Raw genomic sequence first — 26,034 nt, forward strand, 5'->3', positions numbered from 1 at the left:
GGCGTGCTTTAGGGCGTGGAAGGCTGTTGTCGTGTCATCGTCCCAGGCAAACGCGTCTCGTCGCAAGAGACGCGTCAGCGGGGCTGCGATGAGGCTGAAGTCTTTGATGAACTTCTGGTAGTACCCTGCTAGTCCCAAGAAGCCCTAGAGGCCTCGTGCAGACCGCGGGGGCGGCCAGGAGGCCACTGTCGCGACCTTGTCGGCGTCCATGGCGACCCCGCCCTCGGAGATGACATGGCCCAGATAGGACACCGATGTGGCGCCGAAGGAACACTTGGAGCGCTTCAGGTGGAGGTGGTGTGCCTGCAATGTCTCGAGGACGATGCCCACATGCTGGAGGTGCTCCGCCCATGATGCACTGTAGATCAGGATATCGTCGAAGAAGACAAGCACAAACTTCCGAAGATATGGGCGGAGTACGTCGTTCATCATGGCCTGGAAAGTAGCAGGTGCGTTCGAGAGGCCGAACGGCATGACCAGGAACTCATAGTGGCCATGATGGGTGCGGAACGCCGTCTTGGCGATGTCATCGGTGTGCATCCGCACCTGGTGATAGCCGGAGCGTAGGTCCAGCTTGGAGAAGAAACGGGCTCCATGGAGCTCGTCGAGGAGCTCGTCCACCACCGGGATCGGGAACTTGTCCTTGGACGTCTTGGCGTTGAGGGCGCGGTAGTCGATGCAGAAACGCCACGAGCGGTCCGCCTTGCGAACCAAGAGCACCGGAGCGGAGAATGGCAACGTGCTGGGTCGTATACACTGTCGCTCCAGCTCGTCCTTCTGCAGATGCGCGTACCGGTACGATCGTACGGCCACCGGAGCTGTACCGGGCAGCAGGTGGATGCGATGGTCGTAGGGGCGGGCCGGGGGCAGTCCCGTGGGCTCGTCGAAGATGGCGCCATGTTGCTGCAGAAGGACGTCCATGAGGGGTTGTTGGGCAGTGTCGACGACTGCCACAGCCAGCTGCTGCGGGGCAGGCTGTTGCGTGGCCCGCACACCCTGCCAGTGGATGCGCCGGCCCTGGCGCTGGAACGACAAGGTCAGTGCTCGGAAGTTCCACTGGATGGTGCCCAGCATCTCCAGGAAGTCCACGCCGAGGATGAAGTCGAAACAGCCCAGGCGCATCCCGACGCACGTGATGGAGAAGGACTCGTCGTTGATGATGACGGGGACGTCGCGGGCGATGCCGACGCAGGGTAGGCGGTCACCGTTGGCCACCGTGACCCGAAGGTGCTCGCCACCCGCCATAGCTAGCCCGAGGCGGCTCATCGTGTCACCGTTGAGGAAGTTGTGGGTTGACCCTGTGTCCATGAGCGCGAGTAGTCGCTCGCCGTTGATGGTGACTGGTAGCAGCAGCGTCTTGTCCGTCCGGATGCCCGCCAGCGCGTGTAACGAGACCACCAGCGTGTTGGCTCTGGTGACGTCTGGGGCAGCCGGCTCCTCCAGGGGGTCGACCCCACCCTCACTGGCCGCCTCATCGAGGAAGTCGTCGACCTCCAAGTAGAACAGCCGCTGGCAGACGTGTCCCCGAACGTAGGGTTCATCGCAGTTGAAGCAGAGCCCCTGCCGGCGCCGCTCCTGCTGCTCGGCCGGGGACAATCGACGAAACGGGCGTGTCGGAGTCATACTATCGCCTGGCGTCGTCGTACCGGTCGGTAGAGCCCCGGGCGGTGCTGGTGTCACGCGACCCGAGCCCTGCGCCCGTTGCGGTGGTCGCGACCCGCGCTGCTGGGATGGGGGCCAGGCCGCCGCGCGCCGTTCGAACGCCCACGCCAGGTACATGGCTGTTTGTAGATCCTGCGGGTCGCGCAGCTCAACGTCCACCCGCAAGTACTCGGGTAGACCGCCCACGAATAGCTCCGTCTTCTGCATGGGGGAGACGTCCCGAGCTCGACACAACAACGCCTGGAAGCGGTTCGAGTACTCTTGGACCGTGGACAGGAAGGGGAGGCGTCCCAGTTCCGCAAGGAGAGAACCGCGCACTGCTGGACCGAAGCGAAGGCGACACAGCTCGGCGAAGCGATCCCAAGATGGCATGCCCTCGTCCTGTTCCAGGGCATAGTACCACGTCTGTGCCGGCCCCTTAAGATGGTACGAGGCCAGCCACGTGCGATCCGAGACTGGCGTGCGCTGCCCCCGGAAGAACTGCTCACAATGATTTAGCCAGTTCAGCGGATCCTCAGAGCCATCGTATGTGGCAAAATCCAGTTTGTAGTAGCGTGGAGGCGCGCGCACCTCAGCGCCCCCGTAGGCTGCGGTCTCCACGTCGTCGTCCTGAGGCAGCCCGTGGTACGGTGACCACGCTGCTGTAGCTGCGGGTACGTGGGGGCGCAAGGGCCCCCGACCCGGGAACAGGGGGTCGTCGCCGCCTCCTAACAGCACCCCGGGAGGCCCACCGGCGGCGCTGCTGGGTAAGGAAGTCGTGAGCGCCGGTCGCGGGAGTGCCTCGGAGTACACTGGTGGTGAAACCGTAGGCGCGCCCTGCGCCCAAGATGGGATGGGGGATGGGGATGGTGGGAAGCGGATCATATGGATGGGGGTTGTGGTCGGTGGTGCGGTGGATGAAGGCCCGGGGTCGATCGGCATGCCGTACTGGTAAGAGATTGGTTGTCGGACGAGTGGAGGGAGTGGCGCAGGTGGCTGCGTGGGTGGGGGCAGTGCGGTCGGCGGTGGCTGCACCGTCAAGGACAGGTGCGGCAGCTGGGGTGGATGGGCGACTTGTGGATTGGGGAAGGGGAGGTGGCCTGTCAGCATGGCGTTCATGGTGATCTGCATATCGCGCACGGCGTGGCTGAGATCCGCCAAGGGCGCCGCGATCTGGGCCGGTGTGAGCGCGGGGGCGGCCTGCTGGTTGATGGCCGCGCTGGGAGGGCCGAGCGCCATGGCCTCCGACGGCGCAGGGACCGTGGCCAGGGAGACGACCGGTGCTGCGGGCGGGCTTGTGGCCGGCGGCGGCTGCTGTCTGGGTGACGGCGGCTTGGAGGAACTCATGATCGTCGAGTCCTCTTATACCAGATTGGTAGAACTACGGATTCTACCGGGAAGATTGCGCAGATTGTAGGGTGGGGATTTGGTGCGACCAGGGCGGCGGCGCTGAGGCGCCGTCGTGATCCTGGCTGGGTCGCGCGCAGGGAGGAGATCACAGGAGACTCTGGCTCCCTCTGGGAAGCCAGAATAGATTGGAATTCTGCTTATCTTTATTCCAGAGTTTACAGATCTATATATAGAGCTATCTCAAGTCTATCTACTAACTTTGGATAAGTATAACTATCTAGATAGAGCTGATCTAAGTCTATCTACTAACTTTGGATAAGTATAACTAACTAGATAGAGCTGATCTATTAGCTATTGGGCCTTGGGCCCCACCTGGGCAGCCTTGGCCCTATTACGCCTAACATAGGCTTGGCCATACATAACACACTCATCCCTCCGCACTACTGTCAAGAGAGCATTTGGGGCACTAAAAATCGTTTCAAAGTGCTGACTACAATACCATACGAGTTGTCATAGCATGCTGTATTCTTTTTTTCTCGAACCGCTAGCATGATGTATTCTTCACAACTGGATCTTACAAAATGGGAGACCTGATGAACTAGACCATAGTGAACAGAGTTGGTTTGAGAAGTATCCAAGAACAGACAGACGTGTTTGATGAGATTTGCATGAGGAACAGAGAAAAGTACTCTGAGATAGGGATGCCATAGCTAATAGTATGTGGAGAAACAGGCACACTGTTAGGCATAGCTGATAAGTTTTGTTGAGATATCTATGAAATTATTTATAATTTTTGTGTTGCAATGTCTTCTAGTCCTCTTAATTGCATTCATGCATTTCTCTGAATGAAAGGTAGTTTCTTTTACATGAGGTATCTTACATACATATAGCCATATGAGGTGTATGAATTTTCTCATCTCTAAAAATATTTAACAGTGTGTAGTGGGATCCTAAGACACGATAGCAATGTGAAAAGAGGCAGGAGAAGAACGAAGTTGACATGGGAAGAGGCAGTAAAAGAAGATTTGAAAATGATGGAATGTATCCAAAGATTTAGCATTGAATAGGAGATCCATGTGCCTAAAACCTCGACTTATGGTTTCAGTTGGATTTCAACTCTAGTCCACTCCAACTTGCTTGGGACTAAAAGACTGGAACAATGTTGTGTGGCAGCCCCAGGTCTGCAATACTACAAAGAGAAGAAGTTGAGGAAAGACTACTGATTTTTGTGAGGTACATCATGTGGAAGAGAAAAATATCATAAGCTGAAAGAAGGTTATGCTGCAAGCAAAGAATTTAAGTGGGGCAAACTTTGATGATGTTAAGAAAATGGTACTTTACGATGAAACGGAGGTTGTCAGGATGCAGAATGTAAGTTTTTATGTCCTTATAAATTTGATTTGGTTATGTTGCTTATGTACTATAGTAAAGTACGAAATTAATACTGGACATGTGCAGGACAAAGACCAAAGGGAAATGTTTATAATCGTCCCCATCCATTGCTATGAGATGGAATTTATTTTTCAAGACAAGCATGCAACTAGGGAGTTCACTGTTCTACAAGCACCAGACGATTTTCCACTCAGGACAGAGATTTAATTGGTGATAAGAATGTGAATCATGGTGATGTTGAGCTAGGCTTGCAGTACGGTTCAGATTGCCTGGCTGAAGAGGAGGGCAATAATGGGGAAGCTCGTCTTGCGTCCTACTGTTAGCAAGGCTAAAAAGGGAAAGAGGGCTAAGAGTGATAATAATATGATTGAGGTGACTCATGTTCTACGTGATATGTCTGACATCATGTGCTTTACCCATGTGAGTCATCCAAATGAAGAATTATTCAAGACAATTGATGCCATGGAGGAATACCCATTATTCATTCTACTTGATATACAATAGTATCTAGCAAATAATGAGAAGAGTGCTAATATGTTGAAGGGAAGGCCACTAGAGGCCATCAAGGAGTATGTTCAGAGATGATTTATTAAAAAGCTTAAGCTGATGGGAGAAGGTAGTTTATCCACTTATACACTTCAACACCCCCACTCACGAGTAGCCAGAGAGAAAGGCGCAAATGTGGAAATAAAATGGAGGCGCAAATAAAACTTAGAGTGAATGCACTGACCAGTTTAACCCAAAAGTTTAAGATGATGAGAAAAGGTAGCCAATCCACTTATACACTTCAACACCCCCAGTCACGTGTAGCCAGAGATAAAGGCGCAAACGTGAAAACAAATAGGTGGAGGACAAATAAAGCCTATGCCAGGATTCAAACTCGAGAACTCTAGCTTTGGTATCATGTTAGAGTGGACACACTAACCAGTTGTCAAGAGCAGAGACGCTCATGGTGGCGGGTCCCCGAATAGGTGGAGAACTCTGGAACTTCTTCAACAGCCCGACATGGAAGACGTTGTGGATACGAGCACGAGGAGGAAGCTCCAGCCGGACGACGACCTCGTTGATGAGCTCGACGATGTGGTACGGCCCGAAGAATCGTGGCTTGAGCTTGCCGCTGAAAGCCTGAGGAAGTGATGACGTGGTGCATTGATGTAGTCGAAGCAGCGCCCAATCGCCCAATTGGTAGTGGACTGGTCTATGCATGCGGTCGTAGTGCCGCTTCTGGTACGCCTGGGCTTGTTCCAGTCGGTAGCGGATATCCGCAAGGAACTCGGCACACTCCTCCATCTGCTTGGCGACGGCTGGCACCCTGGTGTCGCTTGGTTCATATGACCCATGGACGGCGGATCACGCCCATAGACCACTCGGAATGGAGTGTCCCTCAGCAACGTCTGGTATGCTGTGTTGAAGAGAAACTCCGCCCAAGGTAGCCACCGGAGCCACTCGCGCGGTCTGTCCCCCGTGAGGCATCGCAGGTACATGAGGATGACACGGTTGGCCGACTCGGACTAACCATCAGACTGGGGGTGAAACGCCGTCGTCATCTGCAGCTTGGTGCCCATCAAGCACATGAGTTCTTGCCAAAATGTGGACGTGAAAACTGTGTCGCGGTCAGAGACCATGGATTGGGGAATGTCGTGGAGGCGAACAATGTCGTTGAAGAAAGCCTGGGCGACCGATTCAGCTGAGTACAGATGTGCCAATGGAATGAAATTACAGTACTTGCTGAACCGGTCCACCACTATGAGGATCACTGACTTGCCGTGGACGCGAGGAAGTGCTTCTACAAAATCGAGTGCGACATCAGTCCAAACACCCTGTGGCACCGAGAGCGGAAGGAGACTCGTCGAGTGCACGTGCTCGGACTTGTAGCCCTGGCAGACCACGCATTGGCGCACCTTGTCCTGCACAAGCTGTTTCATATTAGGGAAATGAAAATCGCGCCGAAGGCGGTGGAACGTGCGTTGGACGCCCTCGTGACCGTCCTCATAGACTGCCCCCAAGATTTCCTGCAGCGGCAAGGAGTTGGGTGGTATGTACAGCCGGTCGTCGAACTGCACCATGCTGTCCACGACCGACCATGGCGCTGGACGGCCACACGCGGCAATCTCTGCATGGAGAGTGAGGGCCAGGTCCCCGAGCTGAGCCTGCCGGAGTTTGTCGAGGAAGGCAAAACGTGGAGCAGACAGAGCGAGCAGCTCTTCGTCCACTTTGTCGTACCAGGACAGCACGTCCGCCACGACGTTCATCGCGCCTGGCTTGTACACGACGGAGAAATCGAAGCCCAGCAGTTTGCCGACCCAGTGGTGTTGTGGAATGGTGGCCAAGCGCTGGTCCAGCAAGTACTTCAAGTTGTAGTGGTCCGTCTTGACGCTAAAACGGCGACCCCATAGGTACGACCGCCAGTGACGCACCGCTTGGACCAAGCCGATGAGCTCGCGCTCATATGCCGCAAGCGCTTGGTGTCGGGGTGCCACGGCCCGGCTGAAGAAGGCGAGCGGATGACCCTCCTAGATGAGGACTGCGCCGAACCCGTGAGACGAAGCGTCGCACTCGACGATGAAGGGCTTGGCGAAGTCCGGCATGGCCAGCACCGGCGTTGTGGTGACCGCGTCCTTGAGCGCGGTTGTCGGGGACCATAATTAGGGGTACCCTCAAGACGCCTAATTCTCAGCTGGTAACCCCCATCAGCATAAAGCTGCAAAGGCCTGATGGGCACGATTAAGTCAGGGATCAGTCCACACGAGTGACTCGATCGCGCTTCACCCGAGCCTAGCCTCGGCCGAAGGCAGCCGACCTCGAGAGACTTCCGTCTCGCCCGAGGCCCCCCTTTTTATGGCGGACACATCACCGGCTTGCCCAAGGCCTTGGCTTCGCTCAGAAGCAACCTTGACTAAATCACCACACCGACTGACCAAATTGCAGGGGCATTTAACGCAAAGGTGGCCTGACACCTCTATCCTGACACGCGCCCCCGGCAGAGCCGAGGTGACCGCCGTCACTCCACCGCTCCACTGGCCAGTCTGACAGAAGGACAGCGCCGCCTGCGCCACTCCGACTGCAGTGCCACTCGACAGAGTGAGTCTGACAGGCAACTAGGCCTTGCCAAAGGCGCCACGGCGAACTCCGCTCCGCCCGACCCCAGGGCTCGGACTCGGGCTAAGACCCGGAAGACGGCGAACTCCGCTCCGCCCGACCCCAGGGCTCGGACTCGGGCTAAGACCCGGAAGACGGCGAACTCCGCTCCGCCCGACCCCAGGGCTCGGACTCGGGCTAAGACCCGGAAGACGGCGAACTCCGCTCCGCCCGACCCCAGGGCTCGGACTCGGGCTAAGACCCGGAAGACGGCGAACTCCGCTCCGCCCGACCCCAGGGCTCGGACTCGGGCTAAGACCCGGAAGACGGCAAACTCCGCTCCGCCCGACCCCAGGGCTCGGACTCAGGCTAAGACCCGGAAGACGACGAAACTCCGCCTCGCCCGACCCCAGGGCTCGGACTCCGCCCTGGCCTCGGCCGGACGACTTCCGCCTCGCCCGACCCCCTGGCTCGGGCTCGGCCACGGCAACTGAAGGCAAGACTCAACCTCGGCTTCGGAGGAAACCCCACGTCGCCCTGCCTAGAGCACAGACCGCCACGTCAACAGGAAACGTCATCATCACCCTACCCCGAATCGACTCGGGTCACGGAGAACAAGACCGGCGTCTCGTCCGGCCAGCTCCGCCAGAGGGGCAATGATGGCGCTCCACGAGCTCTATGACGACGGCGGCCCCCAGCTCTCTTACGGCAGCAGGACAACGTCAGCAGGGACTCGACCGCTCCAACAGCTGTCCCTCCATCAGGCTCCGCCGCACCACCGATAGCCACGACATCACGCCAGCAGGATGCCCAGATCTCTCCGGCTGCCACATCGGCATGTACCTAGGGCACTAGCTCTCCCTCCGCTAGACACGTAGCACTCTGCTACATCCCCATTGTACACCTGGGTCCTCTCCTTACGACTATAAAAGGAAGGACCAGGGCCTTCTCAGAGAAGGTTGGCCGCGCGGGACCGAGGACGGGACAGGCGCTCTCTTGGGGCCGCTCGCTTCCCTCACCCGCGTGGACGCTTGTAACCCCCCTACTGCAAGCGCACCTGACCTGGGCGCGGGACGAACACGAAGGCCGCGGGACTTCCACCTCTCTCACGCTCGGCTCCGGCCGCCTCGCCTCTCCCCCCTCCGCGCTCGCCCACGCGCTCGACCCATCTGGGCTGGGGCACGCAGCACACTCACTCGTCGGCTTAGGGACCCCCCTGTCTCGAAACGCCGACAGTTGGCGCGCCAGGTAGGGGCCTGCTGCGTGCTGACGAATAGCTCCCCGTCAAGCCCCAGATGGGCAGTCTCCAGCAACCTCTCCGGCCCGGGACGGTGCTTCGTTTCGGGGCTCTCGAGTTCATGTCCTTCGACGGCAGCTACGACATGATACTTCTTCCACCGCCGTGCGACCACGACAATGGCGGCCGACAACCCGCCCGCCGGCGGCGGAATCGACGACGTCTACCCCGCATGGTGGAAAAGCAACATTCGGGCTCGCTCCGTTCTCTCCCCCGCCAACGGAGGAGGAGGCGGGGCCGTCAAGGCCAGACGGGAGGCCACGCTTCGCCGGCCGTCGAGCGAATCGACGCCCCCGACGCCCCGACGGAAGGCACGCCGGACATCGACCTCGCGTTCAAGACGAAGGCAAGCGCCGTCCCCCCGCGGCACGATGACCCCGAGCAAGAAGACGACGCCGGCGCGCTCGCGGAAAGCCTGCAGGACGTCGCCCTCGAACCAGAGATGACGGCGCAACCAGTCCCCGATGTGACTACGTCGCTCCTCGTCGACCAAAAGGTAACGACTAACTCCCATCTTGCGTCATTTCGACTCGGCCTCCACCCGCCAAACGACCTCGATTTGGCGGGCGCTCTCATTGAGGCGAGTGCAACCCCACTGAGGTTCTGTATGCGGTCGCCTTGGGACCGACTGACGGACGTCTCGACCTACGGGCCCTCTGGGTCCGAGGAAGATGACGATCCCAGCATCGGTTGGGATTTCTCCGGACTTGGCAACCCCAGTGCCGTGCGGGACTTCATGGCCGCATGTGACTACTGTCTGTCCGACTGTTCCGATGCAAGCCGCAGCCTTGGCGACGAGAGCTGCGGCCCAAGCCGCGAATGTTTCCACATCGAGCTAGGGAATCCCACCGAAGGCAACCATCTTGGCATGCCGGAGGATGGTGATCTCCCTAGGCCGGTGCCTCGCGCCGACATCCCACGGGAGCTAGCTGTGGTCCCCGCTCCGGCGGGGGGTTACGACCCACAACTCGAGCAAGTCCGCGAGGCGCAGGCCAGGCTCAACGAGGGAACGGGAGCGCTTGAGCCGATCCGTCGGGACGTCGGACAGGCATGGGTGGGCCAACCCCTGGCCGGAGAAATACGTCATCTGCCCCAAGGTCTCCAGCACCGCGTCGCCAACGACGTCAGGATCAGGCCGCCGCCCGCATCCAGCGGGGTCGGTCAGAACCTGGCAACCGCAGCAATGCTCATCCGCGCGATGCCGGAGCCGTCAACCACCGAGGGTCGGCGGATCCAGGGAGAACTCAAGAATCTCCTGGAAGGCGCCGCGGCCCGGCGGGCCGAGAGCACTGCATCCCGAAGGCAAGGATATCCCTCGGAACCTCATGCCGCGACTTCCCGATTCATGCGGGAAGCCTCGGTCTACACCGGGCGCACGCGCAACACCGCGCCTGCGGCCCCGGGCCACCTCGGCAACGAGCACCATCGACGCGACCGTCGGGCTCACCTCGACGAAAGGGTGCGCCGAGGCTATCACCCCAGGCGTGGGGGACGTTACGACAGCGGGGAGGATCGGAGTCCTTCGCCCGAACCACCCGGTCCGCAGGCTTTCAGTCGGGCCATCCGACGGGCGCCATTCCCGACCCGGTTCCGACCCCCGACTACTATCGTAAAGTACTCGGGGGAAACGAGACCGGAGCTGTGGCTCGTGGACTACCGCCTTGCCTGCCAACTGGGTGGAACGGACGACGACAACCTCATCATCCGCAACCTCCCCCTGTTCCTCTCCGACACTGCTCGCGCCTGGTTGGAGCACCTGCCTCCGGGGCAGATTTCCAACTGGGACGACTTGGTCCAAGCCTTCGCTGGCAATTTCCAGGGCACATACGTGCGCCCCGGGAATTCCTGGGACCTTCGAAGCTGCCGGCAACAGCCGGGGGAGTCGCTCCGGGACTACATCCGGCGATTCTCGAAGCAGCGCACCGAGCTGCCCAACATCACCGACTCGGATGTCATCGGCGCGTTCCTCGCCGGCACCACTTGCCGCGACCTGGTGAGCAAGCTGGGTCGCAAAACCCCCACCAGGGCGAGCGAGCTGATGGACATCGCCACCAAGTTCGCCTCCGGCCAGGAGGCGGTCGAGGCTATCTTCCGAAAGGACAAGCAGCCCCAGGGCCGCCCGTCGGAAGAAGCTCCCGAGACGTCTGCTCCGCGCGGCGCCAAGAAGAAAGGCAAGAAGAAGTCGCAATCGAAACGCGACGCCGCAGACGCGGACCTTGTCGCCGCCGCCGAGTATAAGAACCCTCGGAAGCCCCCCGGAGGTGCAAACCTCTTCGACAAGATGCTCAAGGAGCCGTGCCCCTACCATCAGGGGCCCGTCAAGCACACCCTCGAGGAGTGCGTTATGCTTCGGCGTCATTTCCACAGGACCGGGCCACCCGCCGAGGGTGGCAGGGCCCGCGACGACGACAAGAACGAAGATCACCAAGCAGGAGAATTCCCCGAGGTCCGCGACTGCTTCATGATCTACGGAGGGCATGCGGCGAATGCCTCGGCTCGGCACCGCAAGCAAGAGCGCCGGGAGGTCTGCTCGGTGAAGGTGGCGGCGCCAGTCTACCTAGACTGGTCCGACAAGCCCATCACTTTCGACCGAGCCGACCACCCCGACCATGTGCCGAGCCCGGGGAAATACCCGCTCGTCGTCGACCCCGTTGTCGGCGATGTCAGGCTCACCAAGGTCCTGATGGACGGGGGCAGCTGCCTCAACATCATCTACGCCGAGACCCTCAAGCTCCTGCGCGTCGATCCGTCCACCGTCCGAGCAGGCGCTGCGCCCTTCCACGGGATCATCCCTGGGAAGCGCGTCCAGCCCCTCGGGCGACTCGACCTCCCAGTCTGCTTCGGGACACCCTCCAACTTCCGAAGGGAGACCCTGACGTTCGAAGTGGTCGGGTTCCGAGGAACCTACCACGCCGTGTTAGGGAGGCCATGCTACGCGAAGTTCATGGCCGTCCCCAACTACACCTACCTGAAGCTCAAGATGCCGGGCCCCAACGTGGTCATCACCGTCGGCCCCACGTACAAACACGCGTTCGAATGCGACGTGGAGTGCGTGGAGTACGCCGAGGCCCTCGCCGAGTCCGAGGCCCTCATCGCCGATCTGGAGAACCTCTCCAAGGAGGTCCCAGACGTGAAGCGCCATGCCGGCAACTTCGAGCCAGCGGAGACGGTCAAGGCCGTCCCCCTCGACCCCAGCGGCGACACCACCAAGCAGATCCGGATCGGTTCCGGGCTCGACCCCAAATAGGAAGCAGTGCTCGTCGACTTTCTCCGCGCAAACGCCGACGTCTTTGCGTGGAGTCCCTCGGACATGCCCGGCATACCGAGGGATGTCGCCGAGCACTCGCTGGATATTCGGGCCGGAGCCCGACCCGTCAGACAGCCTCTGCGCCGATTCGACGAGGAGAAGCGCAGAGCGATTGGCGAAGAGATCCACAAGCTAATGGCGGCAGGGTTCATCAAAGAGGTATTCCATCCCGAATGGCTTGCCAACCCTGTGCTTGTGAGGAAGAAAGGGGGGAAATGGCGGATGTGTGTAGACTACACTGGTCTCAACAAAGCATGTCCGAAGGTTCCCTACCCTCTGCCTCGCATCGACCAAATCGTGGATTCCACTGCTGGGTGCGAAACCCTGTCCTTCCTCGATGCCTACTCGGGGTATCACCAGATCCGGATGAAAGAGTCCGACCAGCTCGCGACTTCTTTCATCACGCCGTTCGGCATGTACTGCTACGTCACCATGCCGTTCGGCCTGAGGAATGCAGGCGCGACGTACCAGCGGTGCATGAACCATGTGTTCGGCGAACACATCGGTCGCACAGTCGAGGCCTACGTCGATGACATCGTAGTCAAGACACGGAAGGCTCCCAACCTCCTCTCCGACCTTGAAGTGACATTCCGGTGTCTCAAGGCGAAAGGAGTCAAGCTTAATCCTGAGAAGTGTGTCTTCGGGGTGCCCCGAGGCATGCTCCTAGGGTTCATCGTCTCTGAGCGAGGCATCGAGGCCAACCCGGAGAAGATCGCGGCCATCACCAGTATGGGGCCCATCAAGGACTTAAAAGGGGTACAGAGGGTCATGGGATGCCTCGCGGCCCTGAGCCGCTTCATCTCACGCCTCGGCGAAAGAGGTCTGCCCCTGTACCGCCTTTTAAGGAAAGCCGAGTGTTTCATTTGGACCCCTGAGGCCGAGGAAGCCCTCGGCAACCTAAAGGCGCTCCTTACAAAGGCGCCAGTCTTGGTGCCGCCGGCGGACGGAGAAACCCTCTTGGTCTACGTCGCCGCGACCACTCAGGTGGTTAGCGCCGCGATTGTGGTCGAAAGGCAGGAGGAAGGGCATACATTGCCCGTTCAGAGGCCGGTTTACTTCATCAGCGAAGTGCTGTCCGAGACTAAGATCCGCTACCCACAAGTTCAAAAGCTGCTGTATGCTGTGATCCTGACGAGGCGGAAGCTACGACACTACTTCGAGTCCCATCCGGTGACTGTGGTGTCATCCTTCCCCCTGGGGGAGATCATCCAGTGCCGAGAGGCCTCGGGCAGGATCGCAAAGTGGGCAGTGGAGATCATGGGCGAAACGATCTCGTTCGCCCCTCGGAAGGCCATCAAGTCCCAAGTGTTGGCGGATTTCGTGGCTGAATGGGTTGACACCCAACTACCAACAACTCCGATCCAACCGGAGCTCTGGACCATGTTTTTCGACGGGTCGCTGATGAAGACGGGGGCCGATGCGGGCCTGCTCTTCATCTCGCCCCTCGGAAAGCACTTGCGCTACGTGCTGCGCCTCCACTTCCCGGCGTCCAACAATGTGGCCGAGTACGAAGCTCTGGTCAACGGATTGCGGATCGCCATCGAGCTAGGGGTCAGACGCCTCGACGCCCGCGGTGATTCGCAGCTCGTCATCGACCAAGTCATGAAGAACTCCCACTGCCGCGACCCGAAGATGGAGGCCTACTGCGACGAGGTTCGGCGCCTGGAAGACAAGTTCTTCGGGCTCGAGCTCAACCATATCGCTCGGCGCTACAACGAAACCGCAGACGAGCTGGCGAAGATAGCCTCGGGGCGAACGACAGTCCCCCCGGACGTCTTCTCCCGGGATCTGCATCAACCCTCCGTCAAGCTCGACGACGCGCCCGAGCCCGAGGTATCCTCGGCTCAGCCCGAGGTACCCTCGGCTCAGCCCGAGGTACCCTCGGCTCAGCCCGAGGTACCCTCGGCTCAGCCCGAGGTACCCTCGGTTCAGCCCGAGGCACCCTCGGCCCAGCCCGAGGTACTCTCGGCCCCCGAGGGCGGGGCATTGAACGTCGAGGAAGGGCAGAGCGGGGCCACGCCAGACCAGGATTGGCAGGCCCCGTACCTGCAATATCTCCGTCGAGGAGAGCTACCCCTCGACCAAGTCGAGGCTCGGCGGGTAGCGCGACGCGCCAAGTCATTCGTCTTGCTGGGCGACGAAGAGGAGCTCTACCATCGCAGCCCCTCGGGCATCCTCCAGCGATGCATCTCCATCGCCGAAGGTCGGGAACTGCTGCAAGAAGTACACTCGGGGGCTTGCGGCCACCACGCAGCACCCCGAGCCCTTGTTGGAAATGCTTTCCGGCAAGGCTTCTACTGGCCAACGGCGGTGGCTGACGCCACTAGAATTGTCCGCACCTGCGAAGGGTGCCAATTCTATGCGAAGCGGACGCACCTGCCCGCTCAGGCTCTGCAGACAATACCCATCACCTGGCCCTTCACTGTATGGGGTCTGGACCTCGTCGGTCCCTTGCAAAAGGCGCCCGGGGGCTACACGCACCTGCTGGTCGCCATCGACAAATTCTCCAAGTGGATCGAGGTCCGACCTCTGAACAGCATCAGGTCCGAGCAGGCGGTGGCATTCTTCACCAACATCATCCATCGCTTCGGGGTCCCGAACTCCATCATCACCGACAATGGCACCCAGTTCACCGGCAAAAAATTCTTGGATTTTTGCGAGGATCACCATATCCGGGTGGACTGGGCCGCCGTGGCTCATCCCATGTCGAATGGGCAAGTAGAGCGTGCCAACGGCATGATTCTACAAGGGCTCAAGCCTCGGATCTACAACGACCTCAACCAGTTCGGCAGGCGATGGATGAAGGAACTCCCCTCGGTGGTCTGGAGCCTAAGGACGACGCCGAGTCGTGCCACGGGCTTCACGCCGTTTTTCCTGGTCTACGGGGCTGAAGCTATCCTGCCCACTGACCTGGAATACGGCTCCCCAAGGGCGAGGGCCTCCACCGAGCAAAGCAACCAAGCCAGCCGAGAGGAATCGCTGGACCAGTTGGAGGAAGCTCGGGACAGGGCCTTACTACACTCGGCGCGGTACCAACAGTCCCTGCGACGTTACCACGCCCGAGGGGTCCGGTCCCGAGAACTCCAGGTGGGCGACCTGGTGCTTCGGCCGCGACAAGACGCCCGAGGGAGGCACAAGCTCACGCCCCCCTGGGAAGGGCCATTCGTCATCGCCAAAGTTCTGAAGCCCGGAACATACAAGCTGGCCAACAATCAAGGCGAGATCTACGGCAACGCTTGGAACATCAAACAGCTACGTCGCTTCTACCCTTAAGATGTTTTCAAGTTGTTCACATACCTCGCACCTACGCAAAGTTTAGTTGTCAAGGAAGGGTCGGCCTAGCCTCGGCAAAGCCCGACCCTCCCTCGGGGGCTAAAAGGGGGGAGACCCCCTCTGCGTCGAATTTTTTCCTCGAAAAAGGACCTCTTTTTAGCAGGATTTCTTCCGTGCTTCTTGACTACTTTGGAAAGCGGATCCTGGAAACGACGAGGTACACGTAAGCAGCCAAGGCTGACCGAGCCGAGGGACTCCTACGCCTCCGGGATACGGATACCTCACTCGTCCCCTTCTGCGATAAGTAACTTGCGCTCGGATAAAGCGACTCCGTGGACCGAACGAGTCATCACGTTCGGAAGCTCTCCTGCCGAAGCAGTCCTTCAAGCTTTCTCGACTAAATCGGGGACAGGGCCTCATGGACGGGTGAAAGTACGCGTAAGCGGCAAGGCCGACCGAGCCGAGGGATTCCCACGCCTCTGGGATACGGATACCTCACTCGTCCCTTCCGCGAAAAGCAACTCTCGCTCACACAAACATCCCTATTACCGACAGAGTCCAGATGCTCGAAACAAGAGGGAAAAAGGACGCGGCTTCGCAAGCGCGGCGAGGGCGTGTTCTTCTGGCCTCGGCGGCCGCAGAAAGCGCACGCTACAAGATGATCTGATCCTGCAGGCTCGGGTCTTCACGCCGAAGGGAGCCGTAGCACCCTCGGCATCGACGACGTCTACAGCAAAGCCCGACCCAGCCTCGGGCGGCGCCGAGGTCCAGGGGCTCCTCCAGGAATCCGGCCCGAGCAGGCGGCTCAACCGGTTACCCCTGGGGCCTCGGGCAACCGGCTTCCAAGGGCGCTAGCCCGATTCGAGGCCTCGACTGACCGACTTGGGCGTCGGCACCGCTGACGGGCGACACGGCTAGGCTCCGGCCGACCAGGTTCCCCATTCTCGAGCCAACTCCGCCTCTGTTCATACTGATATCGCTACCCCCGGCCTCGATCCACCAAAGGGCGGCCGAGGGGTCCCTTCAACTAAGCTAGAGGAGCCTCACGTAACAAGGACGAACGGGCCGAGGGATTCCTACGCCTCCGGGATACGGATACCTCACCCGTCACCTTGACACGGGGCAACTCATGCTTGGTAAAGCGGTTTAGATAATAAAACAGGCGAGACTTAGTGCTCGGAAATGAGGAAAAAACACGGCTCCGTGCCAAAATTACATACACGTTCAGGCCTCGACAGCCACAATGAACGAACTCACTGGCATTCGAAGTGCCATTACAAACGGAACTCCGGTTCCCCCTCCGCAGGTACGAACAACCCCACTCCGAGGGGGAAGGCCTGCGGAGCAACGGAAGACCGACGAACGGCGCGCCGTCACCTGCTCCAGCAGTGGCGACGACGGCGACTTCTGCTCCGGGGGGCCGAACAGCGGCAACGCTGACCTCAGGGTGGATGCCGCTGTCAGGAGGCCCCCGCCCGTGCCAAAACTCGTGAGGCAAGGACGGGCAGAAGGCCGTAGAAGATGGAGGTCAGCCCGTGGCTGGTCCCGGCCGCCGCGCCGGCGGAAGAACCTCTTCCGGCTGCCGTGGCAGACGCCGACGCCGCAAGGGGCCCCGAAGCCACTCGCGGCTGAAGACCAGGCACGCTGCAGCTGCCGGACGCCACGGGCAATGCCCGCTTCTCCCCCCATCACTGAGTGAAGGAGCGGGCCACCGCCCACGCAGGGGCCGACCCCAACTCGGCACTCTCCCCTCCCCAGCCTTGGTGATGAAAATCCTTGAGGCTGAGAAAGGGGCAGAGGCCGCAGCCCGGCTCGCTTTCCCCCACCATCAAGCTGGAGGTCGCCATCTCGGGTGACCGCCGGTGAAGGGGTGTGACCGGGCTGCGTGATGAAAATCCTTGAAGCCGAACGATGGCTGAGAGGTACCAACTCCCATGGAGTTGCGTTCCTCCAACGAGGAGGCGGAAAGGCGGCGGATATCCCCCATCCGGGGGCTTGGAAGACGGGAAGACCCGGCGCTTAAGGGAGGAAGAAGACATGGTCGCCTTACGAAAGGAGCCTCCCTCCTTTTAAAGGCAACTCCCCCTACGTGCGCCCCCAGGCGCCGCGGGCCGAGTCTTCTCCAACACGCTCCAAGGCCCTCCCCTGCGACTCGGGGGCTGGGTCCCGCATGTCATGAAAGCCGGCTCAGGGCAGAAGAAGCCAAACCGCCGCGCATGGTGCGCACGACCGTCCAGCGGTTACAGGCGACCCCCCATTTCCGCCCAGACCAACGGGCAGAAGGGGCGAGCAGCCATGCAGGCGGCATGCAACCGCGCCAGATGGACGCGCTTCTCCAACTTCTGACACGCCAGCCTGGGGCTCAGGCCCACGCGTCGAGCAACTGGCACGCCAGTTGCTGCATGCAAGCAACTGCACCGCCACTTGTGCCACCGTCGCGCCTCTTCGGTTGCGAAGCCTATGCCACGACTCGAGGCGACCCAACAGCGCCAGACTGGCGCGTCGGTCAAAGCGACCGAAAGTGGGCCGGCAGTAATAGCGGTGGCAGGCGGGCAGGCGCAGCGGTCACGTCGTCAGCCAGGCTCACGTCCCATCCTGAGACAGCAAGAGAGCCTCCTCTCACGGCGTGAAGACGGTGCACCCGTGACCCGTTCCTCGAACGGATCACCTACGCGCAACGGCCGCCCCGCCAACCACTCGCCTCGTCGCATTAACTCCGCGGCGGGACACGCGGCGCTTCTGGCGGGAGGAGCGCGCGACGCTTCACCTTCGCCTTAATAACCGCGTCAGAAAAGGTACGCCACGTCGTCTGATTTCGTATCCTTTTCCGTTTTCCTCTTTCTCTATCTCTTGCAACAGGGACCGGGGAAGGGGGATACCCCGAGAGGGATCCTTCTCCGCGAAGGAACCGGGCTCCGCGCCCCCCATTACTGATCAGGGGTTCGAAGGCTGGCCCCCCGAGGGTTCAACAGCCGCCTCAGATCGCGTGGGCCCGACACCCACTACTGGTCAGGGGTTCGAAGGCCAGCCCCCCGAAGGGCTCCATGGCCGCCTCAGGCTACTCGGGCTCCGCGCCCATTACTGATCAGGGGTTCGAAGGCTGGCCCCCGAAGGGTTCACAGTCGCCTCAGACACCGAGCGAGGGATGACCAGGGGTACGTTCGATACATAACCGAGGCTCGGGCTGCGCTCCCGAGGTACCCTAGGACATATCCGAGACCAGCGGGAACGATCTTGTAACGGAATCCCATCGGAGGGAGGCATCGAGCCCTCGGACCCCGTCGCCAGGGGACCGGGTCCGGCAAGTCACCCGCAGGTACTTTTGGGCGTGCCTCTGGGCCCCTAGCCGACCCCCAACGAACGGGGCACGGACGTCCACTCGGATTACCCGCTTGCAGCTCACCGGAGACACCATGTTCGGTGCCCATCGAGGGTAACATGGCGCACTCCCCCCCTCCTCCTTGCGGAAAGGCGACGTAGGGGCGTATGTAAAAAGCCGAGTCTGTCCCTGATCGTCCTCTCGCCCTGTGCAGAGGCTCGGGGGCTGCTCTCGCATAAACCGGCTCCGGCCAAATCGTTGACAGCGTCAACATACCAGCCCGAGAGCTTGGGCCCCGACCGTGCACCCGGGCTACGGCCAGTTCGCATGAGGGAACGACCAGACCAGCCGAAGCGTAAAGCGAAGCATTAAGACCTCGAAGGAGTGTAACCACTCCTCCGAGGCCTCGGGGGCTACACCCGGCGGGTGCGCTCGCGCGCACCCACCGGAACGAAATGCAACCGAGAAAGGCTGGTCCCCTTGCAAAAAAGTGCGACAAAAGCCTCCAAGCGAGTGCTAACACTCCCTTCGAGGCTCGGGGGCTACTGTCGGGGACCATAATTAGGGGTACCCTCAAGACGCCTAATTCTCAGCTGGTAACCCCCATCAGCATAAAGCTGCAAAGGCCTGATGGGCACGATTAAGTCAGGGATCAGTCCACACGAGTGACTCGATCGCGCTTCACCCGAGCCTAGCCTCGGCCGAAGGCAGCCGACCTCGAGAGACTTCCGTCTCGCCCGAGGCCCCCCTTTTTATGGCGGACACATCACCGGCTTGCCCAAGGCCTTGGCTTCGCTCAGAAGCAACCTTGACTAAATCACCACACCGACTGACCAAATTGCAGGGGCATTTAACGCAAAGGTGGCCTGACACCTCTATCCTGACACGCGCCCCCGGCAGAGCCGAGGTGACCGCCGTCACTCCACCGCTCCACTGGCCAGTCTGACAGAAGGACAGCGCCGCCTGCGCCACTCCGACTGCAGTGCCACTCGACAGAGTGAGTCTGACAGGCAACTAGGCCTTGCCAAAGGCGCCACGGCGAACTCCGCTCCGCCCGACCCCAGGGCTCGGACTCGGGCTAAGACCCGGAAGACGGCGAACTCCGCTCCGCCCGACCCCAGGGCTCGGACTCGGGCTAAGACCCGGAAGACGGCGAACTCCGCTCCGCCCGACCCCAGGGCTCGGACTCGGGCTAAGACCCGGAAGACGGCGAACTCCGCTCCGCCCGACCCCAGGGCTCGGACTCGGGCTAAGACCCGGAAGACGGCGAACTCCGCTCCGCCCGACCCCAGGGCTCGGACTCGGGCTAAGACCCGGAAGACGGCAAACTCCGCTCCGCCCGACCCCAGGGCTCGGACTCAGGCTAAGACCCGGAAGACGACGAAACTCCGCCTCGCCCGACCCCAGGGCTCGGACTCCGCCCTGGCCTCGGCCGGACGACTTCCGCCTCGCCCGACCCCCTGGCTCGGGCTCGGCCACGGCAACTGAAGGCAAGACTCAACCTCGGCTTCGGAGGAAACCCCACGTCGCCCTGCCTAGAGCACAGACCGCCACGTCAACAGGAAACGTCATCATCACCCTACCCCGAATCGACTCGGGTCACGGAGAACAAGACCGGCGTCTCGTCCGGCCAGCTCCGCCAGAGGGGCAATGATGGCGCTCCACGAGCTCTATGACGACGGCGGCCCCCAGCTCTCTTACGGCAGCAGGACAACGTCAGCAGGGACTCGACCGCTCCAACAGCTGTCCCTCCATCAGGCTCCGCCGCACCACCGATAGCCACGACATCACGCCAGCAGGATGCCCAGATCTCTCCGGCTGCCACATCGGCATGTACCTAGGGCACTAGCTCTCCCTCCGCTAGACACGTAGCACTCTGCTACATCCCCATTGTACACCTGGGTCCTCTCCTTACGACTATAAAAGGAAGGACCAGGGCCTTCTCAGAGAAGGTTGGCCGCGCGGGACCGAGGACGGGACAGGCGCTCTCTTGGGGCCGCTCGCTTCCCTCACCCGCGTGGACGCTTGTAACCCCCCTACTGCAAGCGCACCTGACCTGGGCGCGGGACGAACACGAAGGCCGCGGGACTTCCACCTCTCTCACGCTCGGCTCCGGCCGCCTCGCCTCTCCCCCCTCCGCGCTCGCCCACGCGCTCGACCCATCTGGGCTGGGGCACGCAGCACACTCACTCGTCGGCTTAGGGACCCCCTGTCTCGAAACGCCGACAGCGGTGAAGGCTGAGGCAGCCGCGTCGCCCCAAGCAAAGCCCTCCTTCTTGAGGAGTACAGGGTGCGGAGCCACGATGGATCCGTAGTTGTGGATGAACTTGCGGTAGTAGCCTGCAAGGTAGAGGAAGCCGTGCACCGCCCGCGTCGAGCGAGGTACCAGCCAGTCGTGAATGGCCTGCACCTTGGTGGGATCCAGGGCCACGCACGCCTCAGAGATCGTGTGGCCGAGGTAGGCGACGAAGGCGACCCCAAACGTACACTTGGAGCGCTTGACGAAGAGGACGTGTTGTTGAAGCATGCTGAGTATGGCGCAGAGATGACAAAGATGATCTGCCCAAGACTTGTTGTAGATCAAGATATCGTCGAAGAAGACAAGTACAAAGCGGCGAAGAAAGGGGTGCATTACATCTTTCATGAGTGCCTAAAACGTGGCCGAGGCGTTGCACAGCCCGAACGACATCACTAGGAACTCATATAGGCCGTTGTGGGTACGGAATGTCGCCTTGTGGATGTCTGCCTGCCTCATGCGCACCTGATGGTACCCCAAGCGCAAATTGAGCTTGGTGAAGAATTTGGCGCCATGGAGCTCATCCAACAGCTCGTTGACAACTAGGATTGGAAAAGTGTCCTTGATCGTGAGCGTGTTGAGGGCGCGGTAGGCAACGCAGAAGCGCCACGATCCATCCTGCTTCCTGACGAGGAGGACCGGAGAGGAGAACGCGGAGTCACTGTGCCCTACGATACCTTGCTTGATCATGGCGGAGCATTGTCGTTCCAATTCATCCTTGTGCGTCGTCGGGTATGTGTAGGGGAGCACAACCACTGGACCAGCGCCCGGCTTGAGAACAATGTGGTGGTTGTGGCCGCGCTCCAAGGGTAGACCGGTCGGCTCGGCGAAGACGTCGGAGAAGGAGTCGAGCACTTCATCCAGTAAGGGCTCGGTGGTCTCGGCGGTGTGCAGGCGTGGAGGGCTTGGTGTAGCAACGCCACGCCAGCAAACGTCTCGGCCCGCCTACTTGAACGCCATGGTGCCGGCCGCTAGGTTCCATACAATGTCACCCAGGGTGGCCATCCAGTGTGTGCCCAGCACCACGTCGTAGCCAGCCAGGGGCATGACATACAGGTGGATGTCGAACTCCATCTCGTCGATGAGTACCGCGGCCTAGCGGAGGACCCCAGGACAAGCGACGCGTTCCCCGTTGGCCACCGTCGTCGTGAGTCGAGGGTGTGGCTCGATGGGTAGGCCCGCGCGCCGAGCGGCGTCCTCCCCGATGAAGTTGTGCGTGGACCCCGGGTCGATGAGCGCGATGAAGTCCGCGGCGCCCACCCACACGTGCAGTTGGATGGTGCTGCTCACCGGCACGCCCACGACCGCGTGTAGAGAGAACACCGGGGCCTTGTCAGTCGCCACCTCCTCAGCTATCTCAATGTCGTCGATGTAGAAGATCTGGCGGCAGACCCAGTTGTGGCCTCGTGTGTACGGCTGGTCGCAATTGTAGCAAAGCCCAAGACGGCGCCGTTCGGCCTGCTCCTCCGTGGACAAACGCTTGACATGGGGCCCGACCCCCTGGGCCTGCGGTGCAGGCAACGCCAGCAGCTTGGCCGAAGGTGCTGGTTGCGTGGGAAGGGTGGTTGCCGCAGGATGCAGTGCCGATGTTGGAAGTAAGGCACGCGGCGCGGCCTTGGTAGACGCCTGATTCAGCCGGTCCAGCCTGACGAGCTCCAATTGGCGTGCTAGACTCATGGCCGCCGCAAGAGACTCCAGGTTATCGACACGCACTTGGTGTCTGAGCGGCGGAAGCAGGCCGCCGGTGTATAGTTGTACCCGATGTGCCTCCTCGAGCCGCCCGGCACGAGGAAGGAGGGCCTGGAATCGGTTGGAGTATTCCTCGACGGTCCCCGTGCTGCGGCATTCGGAGAGCTCGAACAGGGGGGCGGAGCGCAGTGGCGGCCCAAAACGCAGATGCAGCAGCTCCTTGAAGCGGCCCCACGATGACGTGCCTTCATCTTCCTGGAGTTGGATAAACCAGAGTTGCGAGACGTCCTCCAGATTATACGAGGTCATCCACACCTTTTCCTCCGGCATTATGCGCTGCTAGTGGAAATAAGACTCACACTTGTTGATGAAGAGCAAAGGGTCAGACTTCCAGTCGTAGCGTGGGAAATCGAGCTTCTGAAATCTGGGCGGACGGTCGAGGTCGTGAGGTCCGACTGGGCAGCCGCCACGTCGAGGCAGACTTGTCCGTGAGGCCTGCCAGCTCGGCTTTCACGGCCGTCAAGTCGGCGTTGAGGGCCTTAAACATCGACACCACATCAGCGAGGGTCGGATCCGCCATGGCACGGTGAGCCACGGTGGAGCAGTGGAAGAGGAAGGCGACAGTGGTGGGCTACGGGAAACGGCCGCGGCGGCGGACGGAAGGGCGGCTGCGGTGGAAAGATGGGCGGAACGGGTGGGCGAGGAACGCCGGGATCTTGATACCAGGTTGTCAAGAGCAGAGGCACTCAAGGTGGCAGGTCCCCGACTACGTAGTTCGTAGTCGCGGTTCATGGTCGCCGGCAGGGTTATGCCCCCGTGCCGTCTTCGTCGATCGGGTTATTCCCCCTGATCGTCGGCTTAAGTAGAAGTAAGGAGGGAGATTGGAGGTAATAATCTTCTTAATCCTCAATTGGTCGGTACACGGGTATATATGGCATGAGGCCCAACTAATTGGAGAAACAAACTCCACTAATTTAGGAATAGCAGATAGAAAGAAATCCCTAACTAATTGGAGAAACAAACTCCACTAATTTAGGACTAGCAGATAGAAAGAAATCCCTACTTTCCCTCTTAGCCACTGGTGGTGGCTGCGTCGCGCGCTTCTCCCTGCGTGCTTGCCGCGTGCTCAGCTGCGCATTCGTGGGCTCGGCGCACGTCACGGGCCCTATGGCGCCTGGTGTAGGTGCGCCCGCACATGACACCAGTTCAACCCAAAAGCTTAAACTGATGAAAGAAGGTAGTCAATCCACTTATACACTTCAACAGTTTTATGTTGTAGGAGCGGAAAAATTAATAGACCCATGTTGTACTTAGTTTACTAGTTTCAAAATAGCTACTTGATTAGCAATTGTTCTGAAATAACTGTGGTCCAGTATTATTTACCTGCTGCAACCTCTTGTGGTGCCAGAAAATTACTTGAGGTAGACAATGGCTACTTGATATGTTTTTGAATTTTATGCAAGTATCAGTCATTTCATCGTACCATTGTAATATATTAGTTTCTATACATGAATGCAACATTACAAATGTACTTTGCCAGAAAAGTCAAGCAGCAAGGACGGCAAGTTTTATAGGCAACCAAACAATGATACTAACTCGGCAAAAGAACCAAATGTGCTGTAGCAGCAAGCTGAGTCGGAATTGGCAAGCTTGCCTAGCTGTGCTATAGCCCAGCTCAGCGAGACTACCAAACAGACCCTATATTGCTTAGGCAGCAGCAGTAGTGATTTAAAACAGGGCCAAAACTGTAAGAAAATTGTGTGCCCCAAAATGAGTTTTTGTAGAGAGAAATATAACTGTTAAAATAGAGATACAAACAAAATTAGAGATTCGGACCATATATACCTTAGGGAACACTTTGTCCATCACTTGAACAGCCCGCCTTGTGTTCCAGCCAATATATCCTCTTAGCAGGACATCAGCCTGAATGAATAGCAAGCAGAAATAAGCATTACTGAAGTAAAAATGTTGCTAGCTAGGTACTTTCATTCACCAATAAATCGACCCAAAGGTCAATCTAACATAAGGTGTCAATAATTGAGTTCACTTCAACAACACCTAGTGAGATCGGACAAACTCAGTGCCGGAGGCTCCGGGGGTTGGGGAAGAGATAAATCGATGCAAGCCTCACTCCCACAAATACGGAGAAGGCTGCTTCGAACCCGCGACCGGGTGACTCAGATCACAAAATAAAAACTCAGGTCGTTTATACACTAGTTCTTTGTGTGTGATTCTATAATAACAAGAATGAAAGTTCCACAAAGAAACCAGTTAACCAAGAGCTGAATCTAGTGACCAAACCAAACTATGCAACACACTTGTATTCTAAAAATTATGTTCTTCCTATGTATGTTTCTTCTACTACTTTTTTAAAAAAAGTAGGGCTCAGTAACCACGTGAGTCGTCCTGATCAGAAGCGCACGTGAAACCAAGGCTGTTCCTCCCAAGGCGTCTTCACCTGAGAGCATCCTGCCTTAGGGCCAGGGGTGCCATCGCCCGGCCATCTTGAGGAATGCTCAGGGGTCTTTGGTTATGGGTTCCCTAATGTAGAGGTCCCCGAGACTTGGCTGAACTGGGGCCTTGGTCCCGACTTGGAGGGCTCTAGAGGGGGAAAATATGTCCTCTAGAGGACCCTAGGATTTGATTGGCCCTCGAGGTCTCGAGGTACAAGGCTAGTATCAGCCAGGCTCACTGTGGGTTTTCTTCTGCTAACGGGATTTCAAAAGGCATATTGCCAGTATCTAGATCCCGGACGTTGATAATATCAAATCAAAATAATAAATAAGAAGTTTATATTTTAGGACATGCATGCAAAATCCTTGATCTGAGACCATGCATATTGAATAGGAAGGTATAGCATAGAATCCCCAAACTGGGTCCAAATTGAGAACTCCGTTGTATAGGCCTCTTCTTTTTTTTAAGTCTCCATGACCTTCCTCTGAGTTGAAGTTAAAGAGGTTGGCATGTTCCTTCACTTTTGTGTTAGTCATTGTAGAGATCAGCCTCTTCTTCTTTTTTTTTTAAGTCTCCATGACCTTCCTCTGAGTTGAAGTTAAAGAGGTTGGCATGTTCCTTCACTTTTGTGTTAGTCATTGTAGGGATCAAAGGAAGCAAGAATCTATATTCTGTTATAATTGGTGCCGTTCTAGGAGTATCATTTAAAACACATGCTAGCTAGCATCAATGGCGGACCCAGGATTTAAACATAGGGTAGTCGAGAACAAAAACAACCATGTATAATTTAATACTACACATATATAATTTCTCTCAATTCGTTATATGAGTAGAAAATAACTAAAATGTGTTATAATGTATTTAATTCATCAAGTTAGGTTGCAAATTACATATATTTGTATTCTTGGGACTAAACTCTGAGTAGTAGTTTGTTTTTG

General features: G+C 58.9%; 1 protein-coding gene across 2 annotated transcripts in view; it reads right to left on the reverse strand.

Moving 5' to 3' along the window:
- Positions 1-26,034, reverse strand: part of LOC100283985 (uncharacterized) — a 30,527-nt gene that overhangs the window by 3,232 nt on the left and 1,261 nt on the right. For both annotated transcript variants that reach the window (NM_001294292.1, XM_020547773.2), the window contains exon 2: positions 24,488-24,565. In NM_001294292.1, coding sequence (NP_001281221.1) covers positions 24,488-24,565 — 78 coding nt within the window. The remainder of the gene's footprint in view (positions 1-24,487; positions 24,566-26,034) is intronic.

This window comes from Zea mays, chromosome 2, assembly GCF_902167145.1.
Source record: "Zea mays cultivar B73 chromosome 2, Zm-B73-REFERENCE-NAM-5.0, whole genome shotgun sequence".
Classification (NCBI taxonomy): Eukaryota; Viridiplantae; Streptophyta; class Magnoliopsida; order Poales; family Poaceae; genus Zea; species Zea mays.